This window comes from Cyanistes caeruleus, chromosome 4 (genome assembly GCF_971803275.1).
Source record: "Cyanistes caeruleus chromosome 4, bCyaCae1.hap1.1, whole genome shotgun sequence".
In the NCBI taxonomy this organism is placed as follows: Eukaryota; Metazoa; Chordata; class Aves; order Passeriformes; family Paridae; genus Cyanistes; species Cyanistes caeruleus.
In genome coordinates, this window is record NC_141704.1 from 76,397,824 (window position 1) to 76,423,917 (window position 26,094).

Genomic DNA, 26,094 nt, shown 5'->3' on the forward strand with positions numbered 1-26,094 from the left:
CCTGGCTACAGCCACCCTTCAGGAAGTTGTAGAGAGTGATAAGGTCACCTCTGAGTCTCCTTTTCTCCAGGCTAAACAACCCCAGCTCCCTCAGCCATTCCTCACAGGGTTTGTGTTCCCAGCCCCTCACCAGCCTTGTTGCCTCCTCTGGACGCGCTCAAGCGTCTCAACGTCCTTCCCAAACTGAGGGGCCAGAACTGGACACAGCACTCCAGGTGTGCCCTCACCAGTGCTGAGTACAGGAGAAGAATGACCTCCCTGCTCCTAATGGCCACGCTATTCCTGATCCAGGCCAGGGGCCATTGGCCTTCTTGGCCCCCAGGGCACACTGCTGGCTCATGGTCGGCTGGCTGTCACCAGCACCCCCAGGTCCCTTTCTGCCTGGGCACTGTCCAGCCACACCATCCCCAGCCTGTAGTGTTACAGGGGGTTATTGTGGCCAAAATGCAGGACTTGGCCCTTGGACCTATTAAACTTCATCCTATTGGACTCTGCCCATCCAGCCATTCCAGGTCTCTCTGCAGAGCCCTCCTTCCTTCCAACAGATGGACACACGCTCCCAGCTTAGTGTCATCTGCAAATTCACTAATGAAAGACTCAATCCCCTCATCCATGTCATCAATAAAAACATTGAACAGGACTGGCCCCAGCACAGACCCCTGAGGGACACCACTGGTCACTGGCCCCCAGCTGGATGCAGCACTGGTCACCACCACTCTCTGGGCCCGGCCATCCAGCCAGTTCCTAACCCAGCACAGAGTGCTCCTGTCCAAGCCATGGGCTGCAGCTTTTCCAGGAGTTTACTGAGGGAGACAGTGTCAAAGGCTTTGCTGAAGTACAAACAGGCAACATCCACAGCCTTTCCTGCACCCACCAGGTGGGTCACCTGGTCATAAAAGGAGATCAGGTTGGTCAAACATGACCTACCCCTCCTAAGCCCACACTGGCTGGGTCAGGTCCCCTGGCCATCCTGTAAGTGCTGCACGATGGCACTCAGGACAAACTGCTCCATTACCTTACCTGGTACTGAGGTCAGGCTGACTGGCCTAAAATGACCAGGATCCTTCATCCCACCCTTTTTGTGAATGGGTGTCACACTGGCCAGCTTCCAGTCATCTGGAACCTCACCAGTGAGCCAAGACTGCTGGTAAATGATGGAGAGTGGCTTCACAAGCTCATCTGCCAGTTCCCTGAAGACCCTGGGATGGATCCCATCTGGGCCCATAGATTTATAAACATCCAGGTGGCTCAGCAGTTCTCTGACTGCCTCATCCTGGATAACAGGGGGGATCATTCTGCTCCCTGACACCATCTCCCAGCCCAGGAGGACAGCTGTCCTCAGGACAAGCTGTCTTCCACTAAAGACTGAGGCAAAGAAGGTGTTGAGCACCTCTGCTTTCTCTTCACCTGCAGTTACTGAGTTCCCTCCCTCCCTTTACCAGCTGACAGACAATCACTCAGAATTCACATGCAGCTAAAAACTACAGCATCCTCTCTAAACATGTTTAAAGTTTGAACCTTTCAGATGGATTCCCAGCTGAGAGTGATTATTTCAGGACAGCTGAAATCACTGAAGAAACCCAGTTAGCACAGTAACTAAAGCAGCAGCACCCTAAAGGAAATGCCTGGTATGTTAGTGTGTTTTGTGGTTGGTTTGAAAACGGCCAACATTTTACTGGAAATTGTTTTAGGTCAGGAGAACACTCATTTATAGGGAATGTGACTCTGGTAACACCAACAATGGCCATCACACAACTAGAGGGATTTTTCAGATACAGCCAAACCTCATTTTATGACATATCTGTGTACAGTTTATAAAACAAGTTCTTAAAACCTTCCATGGCAATAGCTGGTGAGGAGGACAGGCTTCATGGAAGCAATGCTATGCTACAACATCCATTATGTCCTTAGTGGAGAATGCACATGCTTTACTGCAGGGTTTTTATTATGCCTCAGGTCTAATAAAAATCTTTCAAAAAGCAGGCAACTGGCTACTAAAAATTAGAAAAGACAACTCCATCTATTGCAGGAATAAGGCATCTTTTATATATATATATATATATATATATATATATCCATATCTGTATCAAAATGTCAGAAAAGATAATGATGTAGAAGGTTCGGGAGGTTATCTTGTCTTACTACTTTCAGGGACATATAACTGACAAATACTGATAAAATTCAGTCAGTTGTGGGCAGAGTTCTACGTAGTTGTTTAAAATCAATATCAAGTGAGGCTGATTCCCAAACTTGTCTAGGCAATGTGCTATTGTGCTCCAAGATCTCATGCATTCAGCAACAAGATAAATTTTTTGATAATATATTACCTCACTGTTCACTCCAAAAGCACATTTCAATTCATTCTTTTCTTAGTACCTCTTATACACCAACCTTCTTTGTGCCTGAAGACTCCTGCTCCCTGAGGATGCCTTTTCTGGGAACAAATTAACACAAATTTTTTCATCTTTCTGGACAGGTTATTTTTTGAGCTTCCATGAGGAGGCTGAAGATCAAAAGACATGAAGACTAGAACAAAGACTTTTCTGAAAACTTCTGGAATCTATGAAAGTATTGAGAGAAACTTGGAGTCCACTGAAAGAGCATTGTGTAAACAGCTTACAGTTCACGTAGTCTCTGTCCCAGACTTTACATACTCACAAGAACATGAAAAGAGATGATGCATTCACAGCTCTGATGGACACAGATGGACTAAAGAACCCAGACTCACCAAGGTGACATGGAAGGACATAGGGAAAAACCTCATAACTGGGAGAACTGCAACTGCTCTGGCTGACAAACATGTGCTAAACTTTGCCCTTCACTCTTCCCCCTGTGAGAAAACCATGCAGATAATGAAATAACTTCACAGGATGTCGATAGGAAAAGTGGCACAGAAGGCTTTCTCATTTAAGAGCAAATTTTACTCTTGTCTTGATTTCTCATTTCAAATAATGGAAAGCTGTGTGATTAGAATGTTTTATTTAGGGTATTAAAATTAACCTATTGCTAGTCCTTTTCATTTGTATAAAGGCCATGACCCAAAATGTACTGCAGTAAATGATAGTCTTTAGGTAGACCTTAAAGAGCTTTGGATTGAGTCCAAGTACATGTATATATGCCAATTAAAGCTACTTAAATAGGAAGGATATGAGATTGTGACAGAGCAGAATGTGTCAGATGTATATCAAACATACATGCTCAATCATTTCTATGATTTCTATTTCTATTGCTATTCCTTAAAATGATTGCAGGAAAAGCATTTTCACACTGGGATTTCTGTATTTTCATCTGATTAGAAAATTAACAATAATAACTATGCCTTCATATACTGCTAAAGTAAAATGTATCTACTCTGTAGGCAGCATGTTTATTGCTGAATATAAAAAAAAAACAAACAATAGACAATGATGAAAGCTTCTGATATTCTAGTACTGCCACATTTAAAGAATAGTCAGGAAACACTAAGCAGATGGGATAAAATTTATAGCACAGTGGGTCAAGGTTCAAGTATGGAAGGAACCACAGAGCTTACTGAGCAGGAAGAAAATACAGATCCTTTTTTTGCTTATAGTTATATAGCAATGCTTTAGGGAAGATTTCATTTTAGAGAAAACATTACCAAAACTCTTCTATGAGACTTTCCTCGTTTTGAAATTATCTATACTGAGCCACAAACCAGTATCTACCTCTCCCAGGTTCTCTGACTAAGTATTTATAGTTAAAGTACTCAGTACCTGAAATTTAGTCAGTGACAAGAGCAAAGATGGAAGTGGTAGTACTTCCAATGGATGTACTGCAAGTAGCATTTGCACATTATATCCCTCCAAAGCTTCATAAATCCTTGGAAACACCCTAAAAAGCTGGAATATACCATACAAAGTATTCCTACATCTGTACACTGATAAAAAAAGATCTTTTCTGGTATTGTTTTCTTTATTACTAAGATTGAAGTCTCAATCCAGATTTTGACTAGACTCAAAAACAAACCATTTATTGGGGAATATACTGCACCCTTGTGCAGCATTGCTTATTTATGGTGCAACCATAACCCAGAAAACAATGTACTTCTCATACCTGTCTACTCAGTACCCAAACCTACATCAGCTTTTTTTGAATGAAAATGTGGCAATAATTTGATTAACTGAAAAGAGTATGAATGAAAATCCCTGAGAATCTTGAAATTCATTTTATTCTTAAGATACAGCAGCACATACTTCAAATCCAAAAGACAACTTCTAAAAGCTTTAAAGTCTGAAGTAGGTTATAATAGGTACAAATCAGAGACAAAGTACTCCTTAGTGCTGGGGGAAAATAGAAATGTTGCTTGCTTTAAAATGTGAACAGAAGAAACAGAACGAACTGCTTTAGCCGAAGTTTTGTTGGTATATTGAGGAGAGTACAAGCACGGGAGATGATTAAGACATGCTGCATCCTGTTGATCAGAGAAGACTTTCAACACAACTTCTTCTGGACTGCTCTGTGTCTTAGCAGAGGACAAGTAGCCTTGCCAAGTCTGATAAATATGCAAATGACTGTCACAATTTTCTGCTCACTGCACACTCTTTCACTCTAAATCACCCAGTATATCATCTTAGTAGGTCCTTGTCTACTCCTCCACTTACTTGACATTATTCTGAGCATTTCTAAGCTAATTTTTATTCTCAAAACATTATGGCTGGTAATTCCAGCCATAATTTTTCTAGAACTTCTCACTGATCTGTAGTGATGTTTTCTCTCCTTTTTGGGCTTTTTGATTGTTGTGGCTTCTTCCTATGTTTTCTCTCTTGCTCCTGACAACTCCTGCATGGATTTCTTTGCAGACAATTTTCTATTCTTTCTTACCTTGCAATCTTCTCAACCTTTTGCTTACACATCTACATCTTATCTTGGAGCAATTCTATCCAACCTCCCAATTTAATTATGTGATGACTTAACTATTAAAATCTCACCCCTGGCCTATCTCTTTCCATAGAACCTACACAAAAACATGAGTGCCTAACATTTCAGAATTATTGCAAAAGCTTCTGCCTATTTGGCTAAAACTACCTGCTTACTTTGTTATTTCTTAACTTTACTAATTTTCTTTGCTTCCTGTAACTGTCAGCCATCACTTCCTGCTACATTTTCACAAAAGCTTTTGTTCATTTGTCTCTTTCCTACTAACCCACTCTCTGTTACCATTAAAATTCTTGCCTGTGCCCTAAAGTTGTTTTATTTGGATTTCAGCTCCCTCTTTCTTGACCTTCTCTGTTTCATCTTTTATTCTGTAGGGATATTTTACTACATCAAGTAAACCCAGATCTCTGCTTACTGAATTCATTTTAGCACCTACTTCTTTAGAAGTATGCGTAACTCTAAAAATCAAACTCAAAATCTTTCATGGTCCCAGTTAACTATTTCAGTGAAGTCCCAGAGGGCTAAAGCCCATCTTTCATTTCAAAAAATAGTAATAGAAGTATTGTAGAACAAGCTGGTCTTAACACAACTATTTATTGAAAACACATGTAAAGTTGATATGAAACTTGCAGAATGGGCTAAAGTAGGATGACAAATAAATAACTTTTGAAAATGCATTGACCAACACTCCGATAATGCCTGAAACCTAAGAGAACAATATAAATATACTGGCAGTAACTTGATAAGCTGGTTTATGGGGGTTTCTCTTGGATTTCACTAGCACGTCTGCTTTCAATTATACAGATGAAAAACAAAGAGCTTTAACATCTTGCTCTTCTCCTGATTGCAATAAAATCTCATTTCTGAAAATGGCCTCTTAAAACAAAACTCAACAAAAAGCTACTTTAGAGGTAGCAGTCATGTTTCAGAAGTAGTAGTATGTGATTTTTTGGGGCAGATTTTATTTATAATAGCACACAAGAAAGCACAGATTTAGTCTTTCATGTGTTCTACCTCCACCCATATACTTCTTATAAATGTACTGTTATAAAAGCACATGTAAAAATCATAATCTTAAAATAAAACTCATTCCACAAAGTCAGTGGAACTTTTTTTTATTACAACAGTAAGCTTCCCCTGAACAGACATGTTTCCAGATGTTTAGTGAGTTAAAACTGTGCCTGCAGTACCAAGATGTGCCAAAGAGAGAGCTACAGGATGAACTATTAATCTGGCCATGATGATGTAATTCATCTTCTTCAGTTTATGGTAGTTGATATGTGTTAAATAATGCAATGTTTACAGTAAAAAAAAGTTGCATCATGAAATATTTTAAGATTTTAAGATCCTTTTGCAAAGAATGATATACATATCTATATTCATGTGCACTGGGCAGTTCCCCTGAAGGCTGTCCCTTCAGTTTCTTCAGAATGAAGACTTCTAAGAGCTACTGATGGTAGGTTTACTAATGGTTCATTAGTAAGGAAAAGCGATTAAGAGAACTGATGGTAACAAGTTTAGAAGAAAACTGTCATAAATACGCTGTCCTAGTAACAATTTGCAATTGTATCACTAAAGCACTTAAGAGCTCCTCTTTGCTCCAAGGCGCCTTATTCCCAACCTGCAGGGGAGCACAGACTGCACCAAAGGCTTGAACAACATGACCTCACCATGTACTTACTCCATTTACCTCCAAAACACAGATTACTATTCAATATTCAATAATTATTTCACCCAAGAGAAGCCAACTCTTTAACTGTTGATCTTCTAAACAGGGATCCTCACCTCCTTTCAGACATTTAAATCTACTTTTATCTAGCGTACTGTTCAGTTTTAAGAAATAGAAATTCTCAGTCAAATTAGAGTATGGATTCTAATTTGGGAATAAAAAAAATTTGCCAATTTTTGTATTAAAAAAACTTTAAATAACTGAACTTACAGATATAATGACTTCCCAGTTTTTTAACAAGTTATCTAGTAACTGAGGTTAAATGTACGGAGGTTGCAAAGCAAAATTTTTCATGTTCTACAATAAAGTTGAATGCTTAAAATTACTATGTCTTCTCGCTGTGACACATCACAGTTTTGCTGATGTACTCTGTTGTCTAAGGCAAAGTAGGAGCTATTTTGTTTCTGGAGGTGAATTCTGTTCTTCTGACCTTCTTATCCTGTCCCTCTTTTAAAGGAGTTTTACAATCTCTTTATGAAAAGCAAGTGTTTTGACGGATATCTGTGACAAGTGCTTTGCTTTAAGAAAATCCAAGACTCGAGACAGTGTAACAGTAACAAATTATTTACTTCACTGGCTTTTGTCTGCCTAGGCCAAAGAGTGTTTCCAAGTACTTGCCCAGAGTGTAATGAAACCTCAGTGGACCCCTTGGGGTCACTCTAATGGAAAAGTCACTTACCTGTTAGCTGTGATAAATTCATTATCACCATAGCACAAATACTTTCTTTGTCATCTCCTACAAATTAAGATTTGCATGAGATCTCTACAATGAATTAAATCGAGTTCACATCCTCCCTTCAGACGGTACTAAAAGATGGGGGAAAGCGTGCGACACGGAAAAGGAGTCATGGCCCGGGTCCAGATCCCTGCTTTCAAAAGCAACCACATCACATGGTATCATTCATAAATGCTCCACATTTCGTCTCCAAAAAGCCCGCATCCTTTGCTTCGCTATTCCTCCCGCTCCTCTGGAATTCCGATTAACTGCTGGCGCGGTTTCCCGTGTTTCCCGTCGCGTCTGCGGCAGATCAGAGCTGACACCTCCGCACCGGGCTCGGACCCATCACCCCGCGGTGCCACCGCCTCGGGCTGGGGACGGGGGGCACCGTGCGATTCCTGGGACACCCCCAGGACCCTGCGCTGGATCCCGGCCGGGGTGTCGGGAGAGCCCGGTCACCCTTTCCGCGGGGCGCAGCCCGTCCCAGCACAGCCTGCACCGAGCCTGTCCGGGGGCAGCGGCGGGGCCGGAGCTCACCGCACCTTCCCGCTCGCTTGGACGTGGCAGCGGCGCTTTAAAGCCTGCCCGGAAGGTCCGGGGACACGGGGAAGGAGGCGGCCCCACGGGGAGCCCCGCGGGCCCGGAGCCGGCCCGGGAGGGAGCGCGGCTGGCCGGGGCGCTGGCAGCGCTGCCGCACTTACCTTGTCCCCGGAGCGGGGGCAGCAGCGCCAGGAGCAGGAGCAGCCGCAGCGGCCGGGCCCCGCCGGGGGTGTCCATGGGCGGGGAGCGCTCGCTCCGGGCGGCTCTCGGCTCTCCGGCGGCGTCCGCTGGGCTCCCCCTCTTCGCTCGCTGCCGCTGCTATCCCAGCCGCCCGAGACCGGCTGGAAAAGAGCTTGCAGGAACCCCCCGCTCGGTGGGCTTTACAAAGATTTAATTCAGTGCCTGCCCGCTTAATTATACAGCCTGCAAGTGCTCGGCAGAACGGAGCCGTCACGGCAGCAAGAGGCACGAACCCTGTTGCTTATGATACCCCGCCGCCCCCACACGCTCTAAAAGTGACTCCCTTGAGCTCGGAGAACTGCAGATCCTCAGCGTGAACCTCGGGCCGGCGTGACTGATTCTGTGAAGGAGAAGTGCAGCGACTTCTCTGGCTTCCAAGAAAACCAGAAAGGCAAGGCAAAGCAAAGCAAAACAAAAGAAACCACCTAGCAGAGGTTTAACCTCTAAAGGGGAGATATTCAACCCCCCTGCTAGGTCTTTCCGTGGATTTCACCCCCATACGGCTTTTGTCAATAAAATAAGATTTTAAAAAGGGGAGAGATTCTAGAATCTTTCAATGAAATTCAGCGGGGAAAATGAAAATCCCTTCTTCCCTTCCCCTCCTCTTAAGAAATCAGGATGAGAATTTCAAACCAAATGAGGCAGCTCTGCTCTCTCTCCCCTCCCTTCTTTTTTCTTTTTTCTTTCTTTCTTTTTTTTTTTTTTTTTTTTTTTATCCTCCTTATCTTATTTAAACAGGAACACAAACACTGATAGTGGTCAAAGGACCCAGTTGGCAATGCTGTTGCTGAGATCTTTAAGATAATGAGAGGGATAATATTTGCAGGCAAATGGGGATGGAAACACACGGAGAGTTCAACACCCCAGTATACTTTGCCCTCGATTTTACACAAACAAAGAGTTGGAAGTCATTGTGTGTTTACTTGAAGGTTGTGCCCCATGGACTCTGATAGGGCTATTCCTCTTGTTGCATTACTCAATAATGCAACTTTTGAGTATCTCTCCTCAAAATGTCCAAATGAAAAAAGTATTTAAGGCAGAAAGGGTTGAATTTGTGTTTTCTTCTGCACCAAGTTATTTGTACTTTTCTAACACAAGAACATAAATACAACCATAAGGCCAAGAGCCCAACTATCTCAAAAGCCTGTCTTGAGCCATAATCATAAAGTAGTGGAAGAGCATAAATAAGAAAAACACACATGATAATTTTCCCAACTACTCTCCCAGCCTTCAGTTCCTTGGAGTTTGGAGCATGTCCTCAGTGAAATGTGGTCTGTGTACTTAGTAGCCCTCAGTGAATTTCTATTCCAGGTATTTGTAATGTCTCCCCAAGAGTTCTTGTAAAACTTTATCATCCAAAGTACCCTTTGGCAATCGGTTTCATGGATTTACCAGTGACGTGTGAAGGGCCATTTCCTTTTGTTCCATTTGAACCTGGTTCCAGTGCCCTTCTGGTGCTGCCTCATACATATACTGCAAAAAGATTTATCCAAGAACTGACCTCCAGCCACACTCAAAATGCCAACATCATCTTCCTTTAACTGCCAGGGGGGTTTTGGTGGGTTTTTTTGGTGTTTTTTGTTGTTGTTGTTTGGTTTGTTTGTTTGTTTTGGGTTTTGGGGGGGTTTTTTTAGTATTTTATTGGGAAGGGGCAGATGGAAAAGGTGGAAAAGGATGGATGGCTAATTTTATTTGGGGGGATTTTAATTGGGGGATTTTCTACATAAGTATGTATATTTCTCTCTCTTGTTTAAATGCCCTAACTCAGTTTAAAAGGATTTTACATTAGTTACAGTGGGACCTTGCCAGTGTTTTATTCCAACCTCCCAGCTACCATTTTCCATGTAGCTGACAGCTGGAAAAAACACTTAACAAAGATTACACCTTGTCTAAAATCCATACCAGTTTACTGAACCAGAGGAATCACCTCTATAGAAACTCTGGGTTCAGTTCAACATTGCCTTATTTCACTCTACATTAAAACCTTCCCTAATTGATTAAAGGTGGATAGAAAGAACGTCACCCAGCATGCCTGAAACAGGGTAAAGTCATACATAATAGCCTGTCCACACATGGAGTTACCCTGATTAACACCATGTGTGGACATTTTTACTCCAGAGTAAGAATTCCTTGTTCCTGTTTAGCTTGCCATCACAAACCAGAAACAAGGCAAATTTAAATAAGGTTTAAGAAGTATTTCTAGAAAACATCATGGCTGCAGCCATCTGCAGATCTGACAAAAGGTTTTTCCTTGGTTTGGGGTGGGGGTTTTTTTTGCTCAATACACATTTCTACTATAAATTGGCACTCTCACCTACAGTCAGATTGAGAGGCCTCAAGTACATGTGATTCCAATTACTGACCCCAAGCTTTGTAATGAGCTGAGCCATGCACTTCAGGCTCAATCCAGAGGTCCTGGGAGTCAATGAAAAGCAAGGGCTTATGAGAGGAAACATTTTGCATAACCACATTTTTTTCTTATATCTGTTTGTAAAGGCTCTGTAATCTTTTGTGTAGCTCTAAAACAAACAAATTCTTTAATGAGGATTTTGTTTCTACTTCAGAAGAATCAAAATCATTTGCAGAAGCTCAGATTAATGAGTAATGACAGCGTAACAAATCATTGCGCAAGTCATTTCCAAGGGTCCTGTTGAGAGTAGATACACACAAGTAGATTGGCAAAGAATTTAGAATTACTCTATCAAATCCAGCCATCTATGGCAGCAGCTCCCATTTGGCTACTTAGGAATTCTTGAGATGGCCTGATAAAGTCTCTATAAGGGCATCAACCTCTGTGTAATGAACAAAGCTGACCTGACGTCCCAGCTGTGCCTCCCAGCTCATCTCTTTAACTGCAGCTCCCAAAGCCTGACTTTTTACCACTCCACCTATCTGTCCCAGAAGCTGAGCAAAAGAGAGGGAAATGAAATTGCACTGTCTTTCCTGTTTTCAGGAGGAATGTTGCAAGGAAGTTAATAGACTCACCTGGAAGTTAAATCTAACTGTGAATTTCTAATTGTAAAGGGAAACTCCTCAGGCCCTATGGCAAAAAATGAAGCTACATATTGGCTCTTGTATGTGCCACATTAAAAATGCATAAAAAGGCCTCTTCTCCTACTTGACAGGAAGAATACATCACTGATTGATACACAAGAATTAAGATGATTCATGGATCTTACTGTCTCCCACTGTAAATATAAGACCTCAAACACTACAGTAGGTAAATCTATGTCTATTGGAGTAAATATGACCACTCAGCTTAGCTACAAACACTAGTATGAGCATGGTACAACTGACATTCAGCTTCCTTCCTGCCTGGAGCATGAAAATAAAAAGAAACTTTGCAGAGTTTTCCGAGATGGATGCACAGTAATAATTGGTTATTTTTTGAAACTGCTATTGCCATTACAGATAACAGTTGCCTGCTTATTTTGAGTCTAAATAAATGTAGTTTCATTTTTAATAGCTCTCTGGACTTGTATTCATGTTGAAGTTGTCACTTTGTGCATCACCACTGATCACCAAAGCCCCTTAGGATAGTATCACTTGGGGATACTTAATATGCACTTTCCATATACCTGTCAGGGATTAATTTGGAATAAACCAGGATTCAGGCACATCCCCATCCTCAACTCCCAAACTATAGGACATCCATATCAAATGGTTCCCAGCCTAGGTAAAGAAAAGAAAATGGGAGGACCAGGAGCCTCCTCTGTTGCCCTACAAGTCCAAAACTGCACCTCCAAGAAAGCTCACCCAGACACCACCACCACTAGGCTTGTTATAGCATCTTGTAGCTAAAAGCAGAGCTGGAATTCCTTCTAGAATAATTACTATGTCATTCATAATAATCCTTAATTTAGACTGTTCTTTAGATAAATTGTATTGTATATAAATAGAAATACATAAACAAGTCATATTATACACACACACGCACACGCACGCACACATATATATATAAATATATATATATATACATATGTATGATTACATGGGTGCCACTAGTCCAAGCCACTATTCCATTTGCATATACAAGAAATACAGATGCTTGTATCCAAACAAGAGAATCTACCTGGGCATACATTTCAAATGTCTAAAGACTGTCAGAAGAGGTTTGGCTTATCTTAAAGAGCTTTTCTTGTAAAAGAAAAAACATGCTTCTAAGCATGTTGAGGTTTTGCCCATTTTGGAGTTTATTTCCATTTTTTACATGCTGCCTACATTTTCTTTTCTCTCTTGTCTAATTTAGGGAAATAGATATAGCTATCTTGGACACTCAGAACACACACTGGTTGTCCATTAATATGTATGGGGACTGCTTCTAAGACTAGGGGGGAGTTTATATGGGCATAAAGGAATGCTTTGATGATCCATGTCATTTCCCTTGTAGCACTATTTGTCCAATTCAGGAATAATTCAGTCTGACATTCATAGGGCATTTCCTGCCTTTCCTTCTAGAGATGCATCCTCCCAGCCTCTCAGATCTCTCACTTCCCATAAATTTCCTTTCCCCTTCTAAACTTTCTCATGTCTCCACACACTGAACTAACCTGATATGTGAATCTGCAAGGTGTTTTCCATGACTTGAGCCCTAGGAAGGCTGTGGTCCTTTGGATAATCTGGAGAACAGTGTGAGTCATGCACACACACAGAGAAGGGGACAATGGCATCTGCTTTAGACTCTGCTTGGAGCCTCCACAAATCCAACAACAGCAGGGATCAGCCACTATTTAAGCTGCAGTCTAAATAAGATCTCATTATAATGGATGGGAAAAATCCATCAATAAAGCAAATGCCTATTCTGGTAAAGGCCATTTCCCCTCCTGATAACCCTGGTAAATTTGAACTCCAATCCCTTGCCAAACAAAAGTAATGTCTGAGTATGTGACCCAATGATCTTTGGGCACCAGAAAACACACAAATGAATGTAAGACATTTCAGTCTTGAATAAATAAAAACCCAGAGTCAGTTGTACCTACTAGCTTCAGATCAGGAGTAGTTTTCTGTTTCCTCATGGTCACTGAAGACCTGCATCATTCAGTGCTTCTTCATTGTTTCATGAATTTGCTGTTTTATTTACAAGTCTTTTTGCACAGTTCTAATAAACAAGAACCCATCCTACCCATCTGCAAACAGTCCCAGCCTGCCAGAAAACCTTTATCTTACCAGTAGAAACTATGATTTAAAACAGTATAACATAAGCAGGCAAAGAAAGATTATGAACACTGATAAAGCTCTGCAACAAATTCATTTCCTCCTTCTCCCCCAGTTTTACAGACAGCCTGTTTCTTTTCCTCAGTCTGAGTTTCCTTATCAGAGGTTCTCAAACTTTATTTACTCATGTACCACATCCTTTAAACTTCACAGCCTTTGGCTTAATATCTTTGTCCCAGGAACCCGAGATCATTCTTGGTGGCCTGATTCAACAAACACATGTTAATAATACTATTTACAGGGAGTGTGGCTTGCATTTACAAAATGGTGACACAATTCTGAGCAGTGGCTATGAGAGGGTACCTTAATAAACATGAATTTGAAAGTTATTGTAGTGTAGCAAACTGTTTAGAATAAAATTATGTATTTTCCATATTTTCTAGCACAATTCCGCAGGAACTGGTCGATACCTGGTATATGTGAAATTTGTGCACACTGGGTTTTAATTGGAAAGGTGAATGAATCAGAAGATCTATGTACAGCTGCAAAATGCAAATACTGAATGAACTTGGTGTTCCATGCTGCATGTGCCCTGTTGTTGTCAGGACAGACAGCTTCATTTCTATGTCTCCATCATCAGCCAAAGCCTATGTGGATGAGGAGGCCGGCTCAGTCTTTGGAGAGATAGTTATTTGAATAACATTGAGCTTTTCTGTCTGTCAGGGATTACTTTGTCATTCCTTTCTCAGCTCCTGGGTGAGCTCTGGAAACAGAGAAAGCAAAAAAGTTTAGGTTCTACCTACAAGAACTTGAGACAACTGATCTTTTCTTTTCCAGACTACCCTTTCCTCACACTCTTATCTCTTTTGACTTTGATCTCACAACTGTTCTTTCATATAGTCATAGAGTTTAGGATTGGGTCAATTAGATATTCCTGCAAAAGGGAAGAACAGCCTCCAAGTGAACATAGGAAAATAGTCCATAGACACAGGAGAAATGTGGTCTGCTAAACAGCAAGTTTGAGCAGACTTTAATAGATACTCTGTTTCTAGCTCAATGTCTCTGGCTTCTGAGATACCTTTTGGCAAAATACTGGACTTCTTGGTGCCTCATGTTGTCTATAGGGATAACCTGATTTGTAAAATGTTTTGAGCTCCATAAAATTAAACAAGGTGCATAAGAATTAGTTGTTAGAAACTAGCAACTTCAGGCCATTAGCTTCCCAAGATTGTGGTATGAAGTAATTTGGGCCAATTTTAACTTCTATTTCCCCTATTTCAAAGCAACATCCTATATAGTCTATATAAGAGTAAAATAAGTTAACATTACAACTACATTAGTGTTCAGAATAGCTCTCATATTTTCTCCAAACTTAGATATGTACAGACAGGCAGATTTCCAGCCAAATAGCAGATAAAGACATTTGCTGGATAGTTGTTCTTTGTACTCTACTTCCGAAATATTCCACAAACATACAGGCTGTCATTATGGAGATGTAACTTGTGCAAGTCAGTAATAGTTGCATTGCAAGTCAGAAAACAGGGTTCTTTCAAATAGGTGTATTTGGGGGCCATACAAATGATGTCTTAACTCTCCTGCAGCAGATAGGTCGTATGAAGAGCATTTGCAGAATTATTTACCTGAATCCAGAAAAATAAGCTCCTTTATTCATCTCAGTTTATTCAATATACTGTGTTTAATAGCTCTTCTAAAGACAAGTGAAAGTTTGACTCTAAGGAAATCACTGGCAAAATTCCCACTGACCTCAGTGGGGCCAATGCTGCTGTTAACTCTTCCCTACAAAGAAAATCCAGATTGCCTAGGAAGCTGGCCTGCCTCTGCTAAGATCTCAATCCAGACTGCTTACAAGTTGAACTGATTTTGTACCATTATGAAAGCTGTTATTCTTGAGAATTTGCCAAATCCTCAAGACAAAACTAGCATAATAAATTATCCCCAAACTTTTAACCTGGAGTAAATCAAACCTTCTCATTTTATAAATGAAAGCACCTATGTTGACTTCCATATTCCAGTGGTTTCACTGACAGTTTAACAGAAATTTAAAAAAAAAATATTATTTCCAAAAAGAAACTCATGCTTATTAAATGCACACTGATGAAACATTCTGCCTCCAAGTCTGACATTTCATTATAAAGGCAATAAAATATATAAAATTTGTTGAAATATAAGTATATTGTTTTGTATCTTCCAGAACTATCAGAATTAAGGATGATTTATAGCCTGTGAGGAAAGGCTAAGTTAATTGGGTTTATTCAGTCTGGAAAACAGAAGGCTCTTGGGTGACATAATTGTCCCTTCCAGTACCTGAAGTGAACCTAGAAGAAAGATGGGGAGAGACTATTTACAAGGGTCTGGAGTGACAGGACAAAGGGAAATGGTTTCAAAGTGAGAGAGAGTAGGTTTAGATTAGATATTAGGCAGAAATTCTCTGTTGTGAGGGTGGTGAGGCCCTGGCACACATTCCCCAGAGAAACTGTGGCTTCCTCAGCCCTGAAAGTATTCAAGACCAAGTTGGACAGGGCTTGGAGCAACCTGGGGTAGTGGAAAGTGTCCCTGCCTGTGTCAGGGAGTGAAATGGGATGGGCTGTAAGTCTTCTTCCAACACAGACCATTCATTTATTTTATTTAAATTTATTTAAAAGATTTAAATATATGTCTATTCCAGACCATTTACTACACCAAACCATTCAGTTTCCTTGCTCCCATCAAAATACAAAGATGACTTTGTGAATAAGAAAAAACCACAAGGAACTGAATTTAATGTGGAACAGAAAATTCAGCAACGTTGTGATAGTGCTTTACGCTGTAAAGTTTCACAGTACATGTTCAAGTACTGTTGTTCTGATCATAGCTGGAAGAAATTGGACTGTTTTCTCTGAAGGAACAAAGCTAAGAATAGCTGTAACTTTACAAGGAACTGCCACTGAAAAAACTGGTAATATTTCTGTTGGAGTGCTGTAGGACTTGTTCCCATGGGATGGTATGTAGCCTGATTTCAATACAGCCAAACACTTCATCACTATTTAACAGGCTTATTAACTTCACTGGGATTACTTACACACCTTAATTTATATATGCCCTTAAATTCTTTATTGAACTGGGTTATATAAAGTGTCCAAAAAAAAAAATCCACTCATGTTTTTCATTTTCCAAAATGTATGTTGAGAACTGTAGTCTTTCACTATGATTTCTGAAGCCAGCATTTGCCAGACTCCATCATGGGTCAAAAGACTATTTTTCACACACATGCTATTCATACCTCCTTCTGTATTTTCTGACAGCTCACGGATTCTGAGGTCCTTTTCATTTCACTGCCTGTCACAGCAAGTTGTTTCCTTTCTTAGTAAAGCCAGCCTTACTAGAAATGTCTGTAAATTCTCTTTTGGTTTGCTGTTCTGTTTCTAGTAAAAAAAATCATGCTGGAGTTTTCACTGCCAGATTTCTCTTTAACTCAACATTGAAGAAGAATACCCAAATAGTAATGTCAGCAATGCTTTCATATGTCAGTCATATGTAGATTTTCAAAAGAAAAAGAAAGAAGAAAGTTTCCTCCTTATATTCTGAGTTTATTTATTCTGTGAAGTCAATGACTTTTTAAAGAGCTAGCAGTCTTGGCATTCAGTTTTTCTTCAGAACTTACTTTCATGGAAAACACACACAAAAGTGTGTTTGTATCTCAGGCAAGTGTATCTCATATTCATTCTCTTCGTGAGTGAAGACACAGGAATAGGGACTTTCAGAAGATTACAAACACATTAACACATTGTCACATCCCCATGACTGTTGTTCACTGTGTTTTAGTTGAAAGTCATCTCTTCCAGGTATAGTCCTACAGAGTGGAATCACTCCTTTATCCCAAATCCCATTGATTTGCTTTTGTGGGCATTAGCTGGTAACTCCTAGAGGGCTTAGCACTGTGGAGTGACATTTGTGAAACCAGACCCCTAGATATTGCCTTCATATAAATAGCAACTAGCAGTAGTAAGGGTCTATGAAATATTATTAAAAGCCTAAAGAATTAATCTCTTCCTAAATTCCCTGTCTCCTCCTCATACAATATAATTAATATTTACCTTAGACACCAGATAAAATACTGGAGCTTTAAGTTGTCAGAGTTGCTAGTAGCTTCTCATCAGATTGATGGCTTTTGAGATGAAAGATTAACTAGAGATCTCTTCTGCTAGAAGGACAAGTTTGTTCTTAATAGCATCACCAGGATAGGAATGAGACTTTATTGTGTATGTGACTTCAGAAAGCCCTCACTATATTACTAGAAGGATGGCAAGGTCAGAAAGTACTTATCAGAAACATTTTATCATCTTTTATAATACTTCCAGCATTATATTATTTATAAAGCTTATTGTGAATTTTTAAAGCATTTTCTAATGCCTTCCTACAGTGCCATGTCCCACATCACGCTTCCATCCAGACATATGATGAGAGAGGAATGTCAAAATACATCTTCCTACATTTTTTTTAACTGGTAGGTCCTAGAGAAAAGTTCTGTCATCAAGAACAGTCATCTATGAAGCTTCCATTGAGCCACATGGCTCAAGAACAACAAATTGTACTTTTCTTCCACCTCAGGATGATGTTTCATTATTTCATACTTGCTATTCTTTGGGGGTTTTACCCTTTCTTCCCTTTTTACATTCATTTTGATGATTGCTTTGGCTGTCATGGAACCATTTTATTCCATGGTTACTCTCTGCTTTTGTGACAGTGATTAATAAAGTCCCTTGAAGGTCCTCCGTTCTGTTTCAAGTTTTGTTTCCAATCTTATTAACTGTTGTGGTTTGACACTGGCCAAATGTTAGGCACCCATGACAGCTCTCTTGCCCTCCCCTGCCACAGCTGAGCAGAGAAGAGGAAAAGAAAATAAAACAAAGGGTTCATGAGTTATGGACCAGGAAAAAACACACCAACAGGCTTGGCTTAGAGGTACAGTGTGAGTTTATTGCTAACAAAATCAGAGGAGGATAATGAGAAGTAAAATAACTCCTTAAAACAACCTTTGTTCCCCCAATCCCTCCCTTCTTCCCACTGACAGCACAGAGAGACAGGTGGAGGTTTGGTCAGTTCATAACCCAAGGTTTTCTTCCACTGCTCAGGGAGAGGAGTCCTTCCCCTGTGAGACCGTGGGGTCCCTTCCCACAGGAGACAGTTCTCCATCAACTTCTCCAGTGTGGTTCCAATCCCATGAGCAGCAGTGCTCCCAAAACTGCTGCAATGTGAGTCCCTCCCATGGGCAAACAATCCTCCCAAAACTGCTGCAGCGTGGGTCTCTCTTCCCATGGGATGCATCCTCCAAGGACAGGCTGCTCCAGCCTGGAAGCAGAGCCCCCTCTCTCCACCGGGTCTCCCACTGGATCACAGCCTCCTCCAGGCATCCACCTGCTCCAGTCTGGGCACCTCCCCCAGGGGCTATGGGGGGATCTCTGCATCCCCCATGGATCCCCAGGGGCTGTGGAGGGATCTCTGCATCCCCCATGGATCCCCAGGGGCTGTGGGTGGATCTCTGCATCCCCCATGGATCTCCATGGGCTGTGGGGGGATCTCTGCATCCCCCATGGATCTCCATGGGCTGCAGGGGCACAGCTGCTTCACCACAGCCTGTGGAGGAATCTGAGCTCTGGTGCCTGGAACACCTCCTGCCCCTCCTTCTCCACTGACCTTGGTGTGTCCATGTTGTTTCCCTCACCTCCTCCTCCTGTCTATCTGGAATTAAAACTGCCCCACTATCTTTGTTTTGATTTTCTTCTAAGTGTGTTATCACAGAGGCATTACCAATCACCTCTCACTGGCCCAGCCTTGGCCAGCAGCATGTCCATCTTCAGAGCCATCAGGGACTGGCTCTGCTGGATGTGGTGGAAGCTTCCAGCAGCTTCTCACAGAAACCACTTCTGTGGCTCCCCTGTTACCAAAAACCAGGCTGTGCAAAACCAACACATGACAGACACAGATGAGCAACATACACATCAGCCTGCAGCAATTTTAAGTTCTGTATTATAAGCTTTTGAGAACCAGAATGCACACACAATGATTCCTCTCTTTCTCTATCCCACAGGACACTCTTCAAAATGTAAACTTTTTCAAAATTTATTTAGAATATAAGAAAATGCTCAGGCAGTGTGGGTTTGTCTGGCTCTCATTTTTGTGTTTGTACTAAGTTTGGCTTTGGCATTCCTATGTACCACCCAAGTTGTATTTTGTTTGGATGCATTTTCACAGTGCTCCTCTCTACTTCAGAGGACTCAGCAAAGGAATGCGTGTTTTGCACTTTGTAACATGGAACTGGAACTGTCACTATAGCATGTATAATTAGATTTAGATATTGAATTGTCTAGGCACTCTTATTCATCTCAAGAACAGGGTATGTGTTTTCTGGGACAAACAAAACCACCTTCTCTTTTGACCCTAATGCCTATGGAAAGCACACATAATTACTAGTGAAACACCACAAAAGTGCAAAGTTTGAGCATGTATTCCTTTCCTTTTTTGTTTATTTATGTGTCTATATATACATTGTTATGCTGGCCTGGTTCTTGCTTCAACATATCCCAAATTTCAGCGGAAAAGCTCAGGAGGTTAATTTTCAGTGTCTCTCAAAATGAAAAATTCTTGTTTAAAAGACCCTTTGTACATTTCCGCAAGTTACATGATTTTGCCTTTAGACTCCCACATTCCCACCATAATTTCAGGGAAAGACTGAACATATACAGAGTCAAAAAACTCATCCATGGCATGAAGAAAAACAAAAGTGATATCATAACCAAAAATGTAATGGAAGCACAATATCTATATGTAAAGATTCTCAGTGTCATGACTCATGTAAATCATCATGGCTCCACTCTTTTTATCAAAATTGTGATAATTTGCAACAGAAGAGGATTACCAACTCTTTGGAAACAAAGGAAGTGCAGTATCCCATGAATTTCTGTATATAAGGCAGGAAGTTTATTAGTGCATCCTCAAAAATATTGTAGTTCATCTCTGTATTTAAAAAAAAAAGCCTTTTAAAGGTTGAAACTTAGACTTGGAGTAACACCAATCACTGTAAAGTCAGACCTTTAACACTTCAAGATATAATGCACTACACTGAGATGTGATGCTTAAAAATATTTGACACTGCTTGTAAAATCATATATAGGACTTGGATTTAAAGTTCTTTCTGTTATTTTTTTTTTTTTAGAGTAAAAACTTCTTACAGCCTCCTTTTTTGATTTGATTTTTTTTTTTTTTTTCAGAGTAAAAACTTCTTACAGCCTCTGCTTCAAATACAAGAAAATCTGGTCCCAGATGTCACTAATTGGGAACAGGTTAGCAGAGAGATTTATGCAGAGATGCCTGAAGTTACAATTCATCATGTGGGATCTGACAACAGCCTGTTTCACTGGGCTGTTTCATTTTGTTGTATGATAATAAGCTTTAACCGGTACCATGCAAAGCACAGAGGACACATTTAAGCAGGGAAATTATATTAATATAGATCTTTCTAAAAGCTCTTGGTGTTTGTAACGTACCAAGTACCAGGTAAATATCTCCCTTCTAGCCAGGGATTCAGCATAAGCACAAATTGAAAAGAGAAGTACATTAATCTGTGTACTTTGTTTCTTAACATCTGATATTTAAAAACTAAATTTAAGGAGTTATATGTCTTTCAGCAGATCACTAGTTCAAGAACATTTCAAAATTAATTTTTTCTAGTAAACACAATATTTGGAGAGAGAAGGAGGAGTAAAGAGAATTGTGGTTAATTATGATGTAGACTTGCTTTTGGAATCAGGAGGAACATTGCCATTAATTTCAAGGGTAGAAAGACCGAGCTAAGTACATGACAGTTGCACTAAATGAATAAACAGAAATAATTCCTGCCCACAGGTTTAAAACACTGTGGTAAAACACAAGCACTTAATCTGAAATCTAGTCTTTAAAAAATAAAATGATCAAATTACAAATAGTCAAGACAGTTCTTCCCATTTACATGCAAGCCTAGTCCAAAGACCACTGAAGTCAACTAACAATTCTCAACACTTTTCAACTGGTTGAAACTGCTAGATAGCACTCACTATGGGCCAATTATTTAACTAAGATATTAACACTTGTGCTCCATTAGAAATGTTCATTTCAATTTTAGAAGGCTTTTTTCCTACTATACAATGAAACAATGTAATTGCACATACAAATTCTGGCATGCTCCCAAAGACAGTATTTTGTGAGCCTTATTATCCATTTCCCTGTGTTTCATGTTAGTCATTAGACCTGGTGCTAATTGTGAGTAAGACAGAAAAACAGTAGGTGTTTTCTTTCATTTTCTTTACATAGTCTCAAATGACTATATAAGAATTTGGGTCCATTGAAATCTACTGCTAGATTCTCCTTACCTCATAGGAAATACGGTCTAATCCAAGTTATATGAAACATTTTCTGCTGTGGAGATTACTTTAGACATACTCTGCCCTTCAAATAAAACGAAAACTAGCAGGTAGTTAATATATATGCATATACTAACTAACCATATAATTATTAACATGACATTTATTAACATGTAATTTCTTTTTACTCTTAATTTCATGGTCTTGTGAGTATTAAGATTCATGTTTGAATCACCAGTTTTGAAAAGAAAAGTTTTAAATAGTGAGGTCCCATTTTTGCTTTCAAGATCACTTTTTGTCACCAGATCCATAGCTCATTATAATTATTCTGACAGGTAACACCAGAGGCTCTGACTCCCTTTCCTGTCAGAGAGGTCTTTGGCATACTGTGATGAAATGTGAGAGCCAGGCAGCCACTGGTCTTTATGGAAGGTATATCCCTTTGGAAGCATCAGCTCAGGAGAAGGAGAGATAGCATTTGAAACTAACTTCCACAAAAAAAATGAGTTTTTCTCTTAAAAGAAAATCAATGTAAATTTTTTCACTTAGTGAAATCAGAAGCTGCAACAGAATTCTAACATGGAGTCATCTTCATGTTGTTTTAAAACTATTCCGTAATTTTTCTGTTAATTTAATCCCTGGTTTCTGTATTGGATTCATATTAAGTCTCCAAACAGAAGAGCTCAGGAGGTTTAACAACGTATGTGAAATGGAGAAAAACAATCTGCCATCTTCTTGTAACCATTGCATAGAACACACGAGTAAGGACACTAAGTTTTTTCTAAGCTTTCTCAGAGGATATTTCAGGGTCTCAAAATAAATGCCCCAAGTACTCTCTGAAGCTCAGAATATTTCCTCTTCAGTATTTAGGGAGGAGTGCTATGTCTAGCTTTGAAGCATCCAGAGTGCTCAAAGCATTAGTAGGAGTCACAATTAGTTATGAGTTGTACATTAAATTCATGACAGAAATTAACACTGAGATTACCATAAGAATGAAAATCATCATTGCATTCTTACTATTCTCCCAAACTTCCTGAAGTACAAAGCAAAGAAGAAACAGACCAAAACATCTCAAAATAAATGTTTTTGTTTGTATGGATTGTGTCTCCTAAACAGCCAGTTTGGCTTCCCAGTGAGGAACAGGGAGAACAAATCTGCTATGCTGATCAGAAATGTAATTCTCAGACTATATTCAGTTCATATTAAAAGACATCCACACACCCACAGGTATCCAATCTCTCCTGTGGGGCAAAGAAAATGGAATGCAATTTCTTCTCTAGACTAAAATTTTCATTGCTCCTAAACCAGCCCTTTACAGCCCCTTTAGAATCTAAATTTCAAACAGATTTGCCTAGCCCCTCTGATGTATTCAGGACAACTTTTAAACAGTACAAGAAAGGTAATACAGTGGAGCCTCTTTGGCAATTTGCCTGAATCCAAACACATATCATCTGTTGGCAAGACAGAAATGGTTTGGTTATGTCAAAAGTGGCATATGTTACTTTAGGAAACAAACCTCTGCAGCAGGAATTTAAACACAAGTGAGGCTCCAAAGTATCTGAACAGTGCTCTTAACTGAACAAGAAAACTTGTTTGAATGAATGACTGCATGCTCAAAACACAGGAAGTGATGCAATCTTTCTGAGGATTGAACTAATATGCTAGAATACAAAAAAAAAAATATAAATGCCAGCCTGCAAAATGGCTACTGCCTTTGTTTATCATAGCTAAAGGATGAGAAAAAATTAAAATAAGGAAATTATGATCTATGCTGCTTGTAATTGAGACTCGAGTCTTAGATGCATTGATGTTGGGAGCAAAAGTCTTAATGAATGTTCCCTCCTTCACTGCAAGCTTCAAAAATACTCTTATTCCAACCTAAAAATTTTGTATTCTAGCACTTTATTATTTACTATTTACTAGATAATTATTATTATATATATTATAATATGTATCATATATATAATATATATTATATATAATTTATTATTTACTAGATAGGTAGACCATGAAATCCACTGGCACATACAACATGATTTTATTTCATTACACATCAGTCTGACATTAAGAACTAAAGTGCTTTGCTAACTTTACAGAACACTTACTATTATTATTATTATTATTATTATTATTATTATTATTATTATTATTATTATTAAATACATACTGAAAACAAAAAATAACATAAGTAAAAGAATTAGTGTAGTAAGAAAATTCCTAGTTTTTGAATTTCTAGATATAACATATACTTGTACATATATAAAAATACATTAATTTCATACTTAGCAGGAATCTTTAGATGAATTCAGCATCCTAGGGTGGCAGCTATAAGCTCATTTAATTGTAAATCAAGCAGGTATATTAATGATGGACAGCATGCTAGCAGCAGGAAATTTTCACTGAATTGACAGTGAAGAGTGATTTCCCTATTTATCCCTTAGTAGGTTTATGCTAATATAACAATATTATTTTCAAAATCCTAAACTTGAATAAATCACATGAAGTTGAACAAAAAAGAGGATTAATTGCTGTTAATAGAACTAAGCTGAATTTAATAATGTAAAACATACTTTTCTTAAATCCCTGGAATCCATTAAAGGAAACTGCATTATGGCTGTGGTAGACTGAATGTTAATCTAACACATATGCTTTGGGAATGCCCATTCATACATAAATTCTCAGATGAAATATTTGAAAGCATTATTATAATCTTGTACAGCAATATTTTTCTCGACATTAAACTGGGTGTTTTTTAAGAAATATATTCCTTAAGGAATCACAATTTTTTTGTAGAGTTTTAGCTGAAACATAAAAATCCCAAGCCCCAGTTGGTTCTTCAGAAATCCTTCAGAATTTCAGGTTTCTGAATCCTTCAGAAATAACCCTTCAAAAGGGTTTCCCAACCTAGAGTGTTACAGCAGCCTCAATGAGCAGCAAATATAGCAGCAAATTAAGAAAGCACTATTCTGCTTGAATGAGCAACATAATACATTTATATGGAACAGTCATGTTTCTCAGAAAATCACAATTTACATCAACTGGTTTTGAACTTGTTTTTCTCACACCAAGCTTTTAAAACAGAGACAAGAGTTTCTACGCATGCTATACTGAAAGTTTGTATGGCAGATCAATAACCTTAAAAACACCAGAAGACATAAATCCCTAATTAAAATGTGAAAGTCAGTGTAATTTTTACTGTGATCAGTACTCTCTGATATTGTCTGTATAGTTTTTTATGGCCCAGTTTTCAAGGACAAAAATACAATGAAATGTCTAAACCAGGTCTAACTGCAATTTGGTCAGATTTGGAAGCCATTAAGTAAGTCCCTTTAAGTAATTTTGGAAGTCATTATGTTCCTTAGTGTTTTATGAAAATATCAGCTCTAAATTCTTGCTTGGATATCTAAATAGTCTAAAATTACAGCACACCACATGCCCCAAACAGGTGATTTTGGTCTTCATTGTTTCTGAAAAAGAAACAATTTATTTGCATTTCTTAGGAACAGGAATTCAAGCCAGGAGGCCATTTAGACTGGTATCCTTTTCCTAGCAATAGCTGTAAGTGGATGCTCAGTGAAGAGCAACAGAGAAAAAACAGACTTTTCCTTCAGAAGTCCCCCAGTTTCTAATTATATGCAGGTCACATGATTTTCCAAACTTGCTGGATTTTTTTTTCTGTTTAGTAATCATTAGTGGATTCTTCTTCTAAGTGTTTTTCCCCCTAAAATCCATGTAAATATGAGCATCTGCAATACCTCCTGGTGAGAAGTTCCATGGGGCTACTACTCTTTGCATAAAGAATTGCCATATTGTATTTGTTCTGAAGTCAGCTTCGTCTGATGGTCTTTAGTTCTTCTGAGAAAAGAGATAGTGAACAGCTGACCTGCATCAACAATCCCTGTGAAAGCCAGGATCCTGTGGATTTCCTATCAGCCCTCTAAATTACCCTTTTCTGAGTTAAAAATGGCTAGCCTAGTAATCCATTCTTTCTAGAGAAACTCCATACCTTTGTTACCTTTTTTGCCTTCTCTGAATATTTTCAAGTTTTAATTCATTCCTTTTTGAGATCAAGGGATCAGAACTTGCACTATATCCAAAAAGCCATGATTGAACTAAAACGGTACAAGGTGGCATAATGGTGCTCTCTGTTTTGTTTTCAATCCTGGAAAAGTCTAACCGTTGATTTGGTTTTATGACTGTCACTGAGCAATGAATCAATGTTTTATGAAACTAAAGATCATAACCTCAGAATCTTGCTCATAAGTGGGAACAGCTGGTTCAGTTTTATATGACCCCAGAGTTGTTTTTGCCATGTGCTTGATTTCACATTTATATATTCTGAAATGTTGCCAATTTGTTGCCTGGTCATTTAGTTCTATAAGCTCTTCTTTACCATCTTCTCTTCTTCTCTCTCTCCTGAA

The 26,094-nt window shown here is 39.3% G+C and overlaps 1 protein-coding gene across 2 annotated transcripts in view; it reads right to left on the minus strand.

Annotated features, from left to right (window-relative positions):
* The window catches only part of FBLN1 (fibulin 1), a 79,669-nt gene extending 70,859 nt beyond the window's left edge, over positions 1-8,810 (minus strand). The window contains exon 1 of one of the 2 annotated variants that reach the window (XM_023919074.2): positions 8,045-8,810. In XM_023919074.2, coding sequence (XP_023774842.1) covers positions 8,045-8,120 — 76 coding nt within the window. In that variant the 5' untranslated portion in view covers positions 8,121-8,810. The remainder of the gene's footprint in view (positions 1-8,044) is intronic. The other variant, XM_023919077.2, reaches the window with a different exon arrangement.
* Between the last annotated feature and the right edge of the window lie 17,284 nt (positions 8,811-26,094).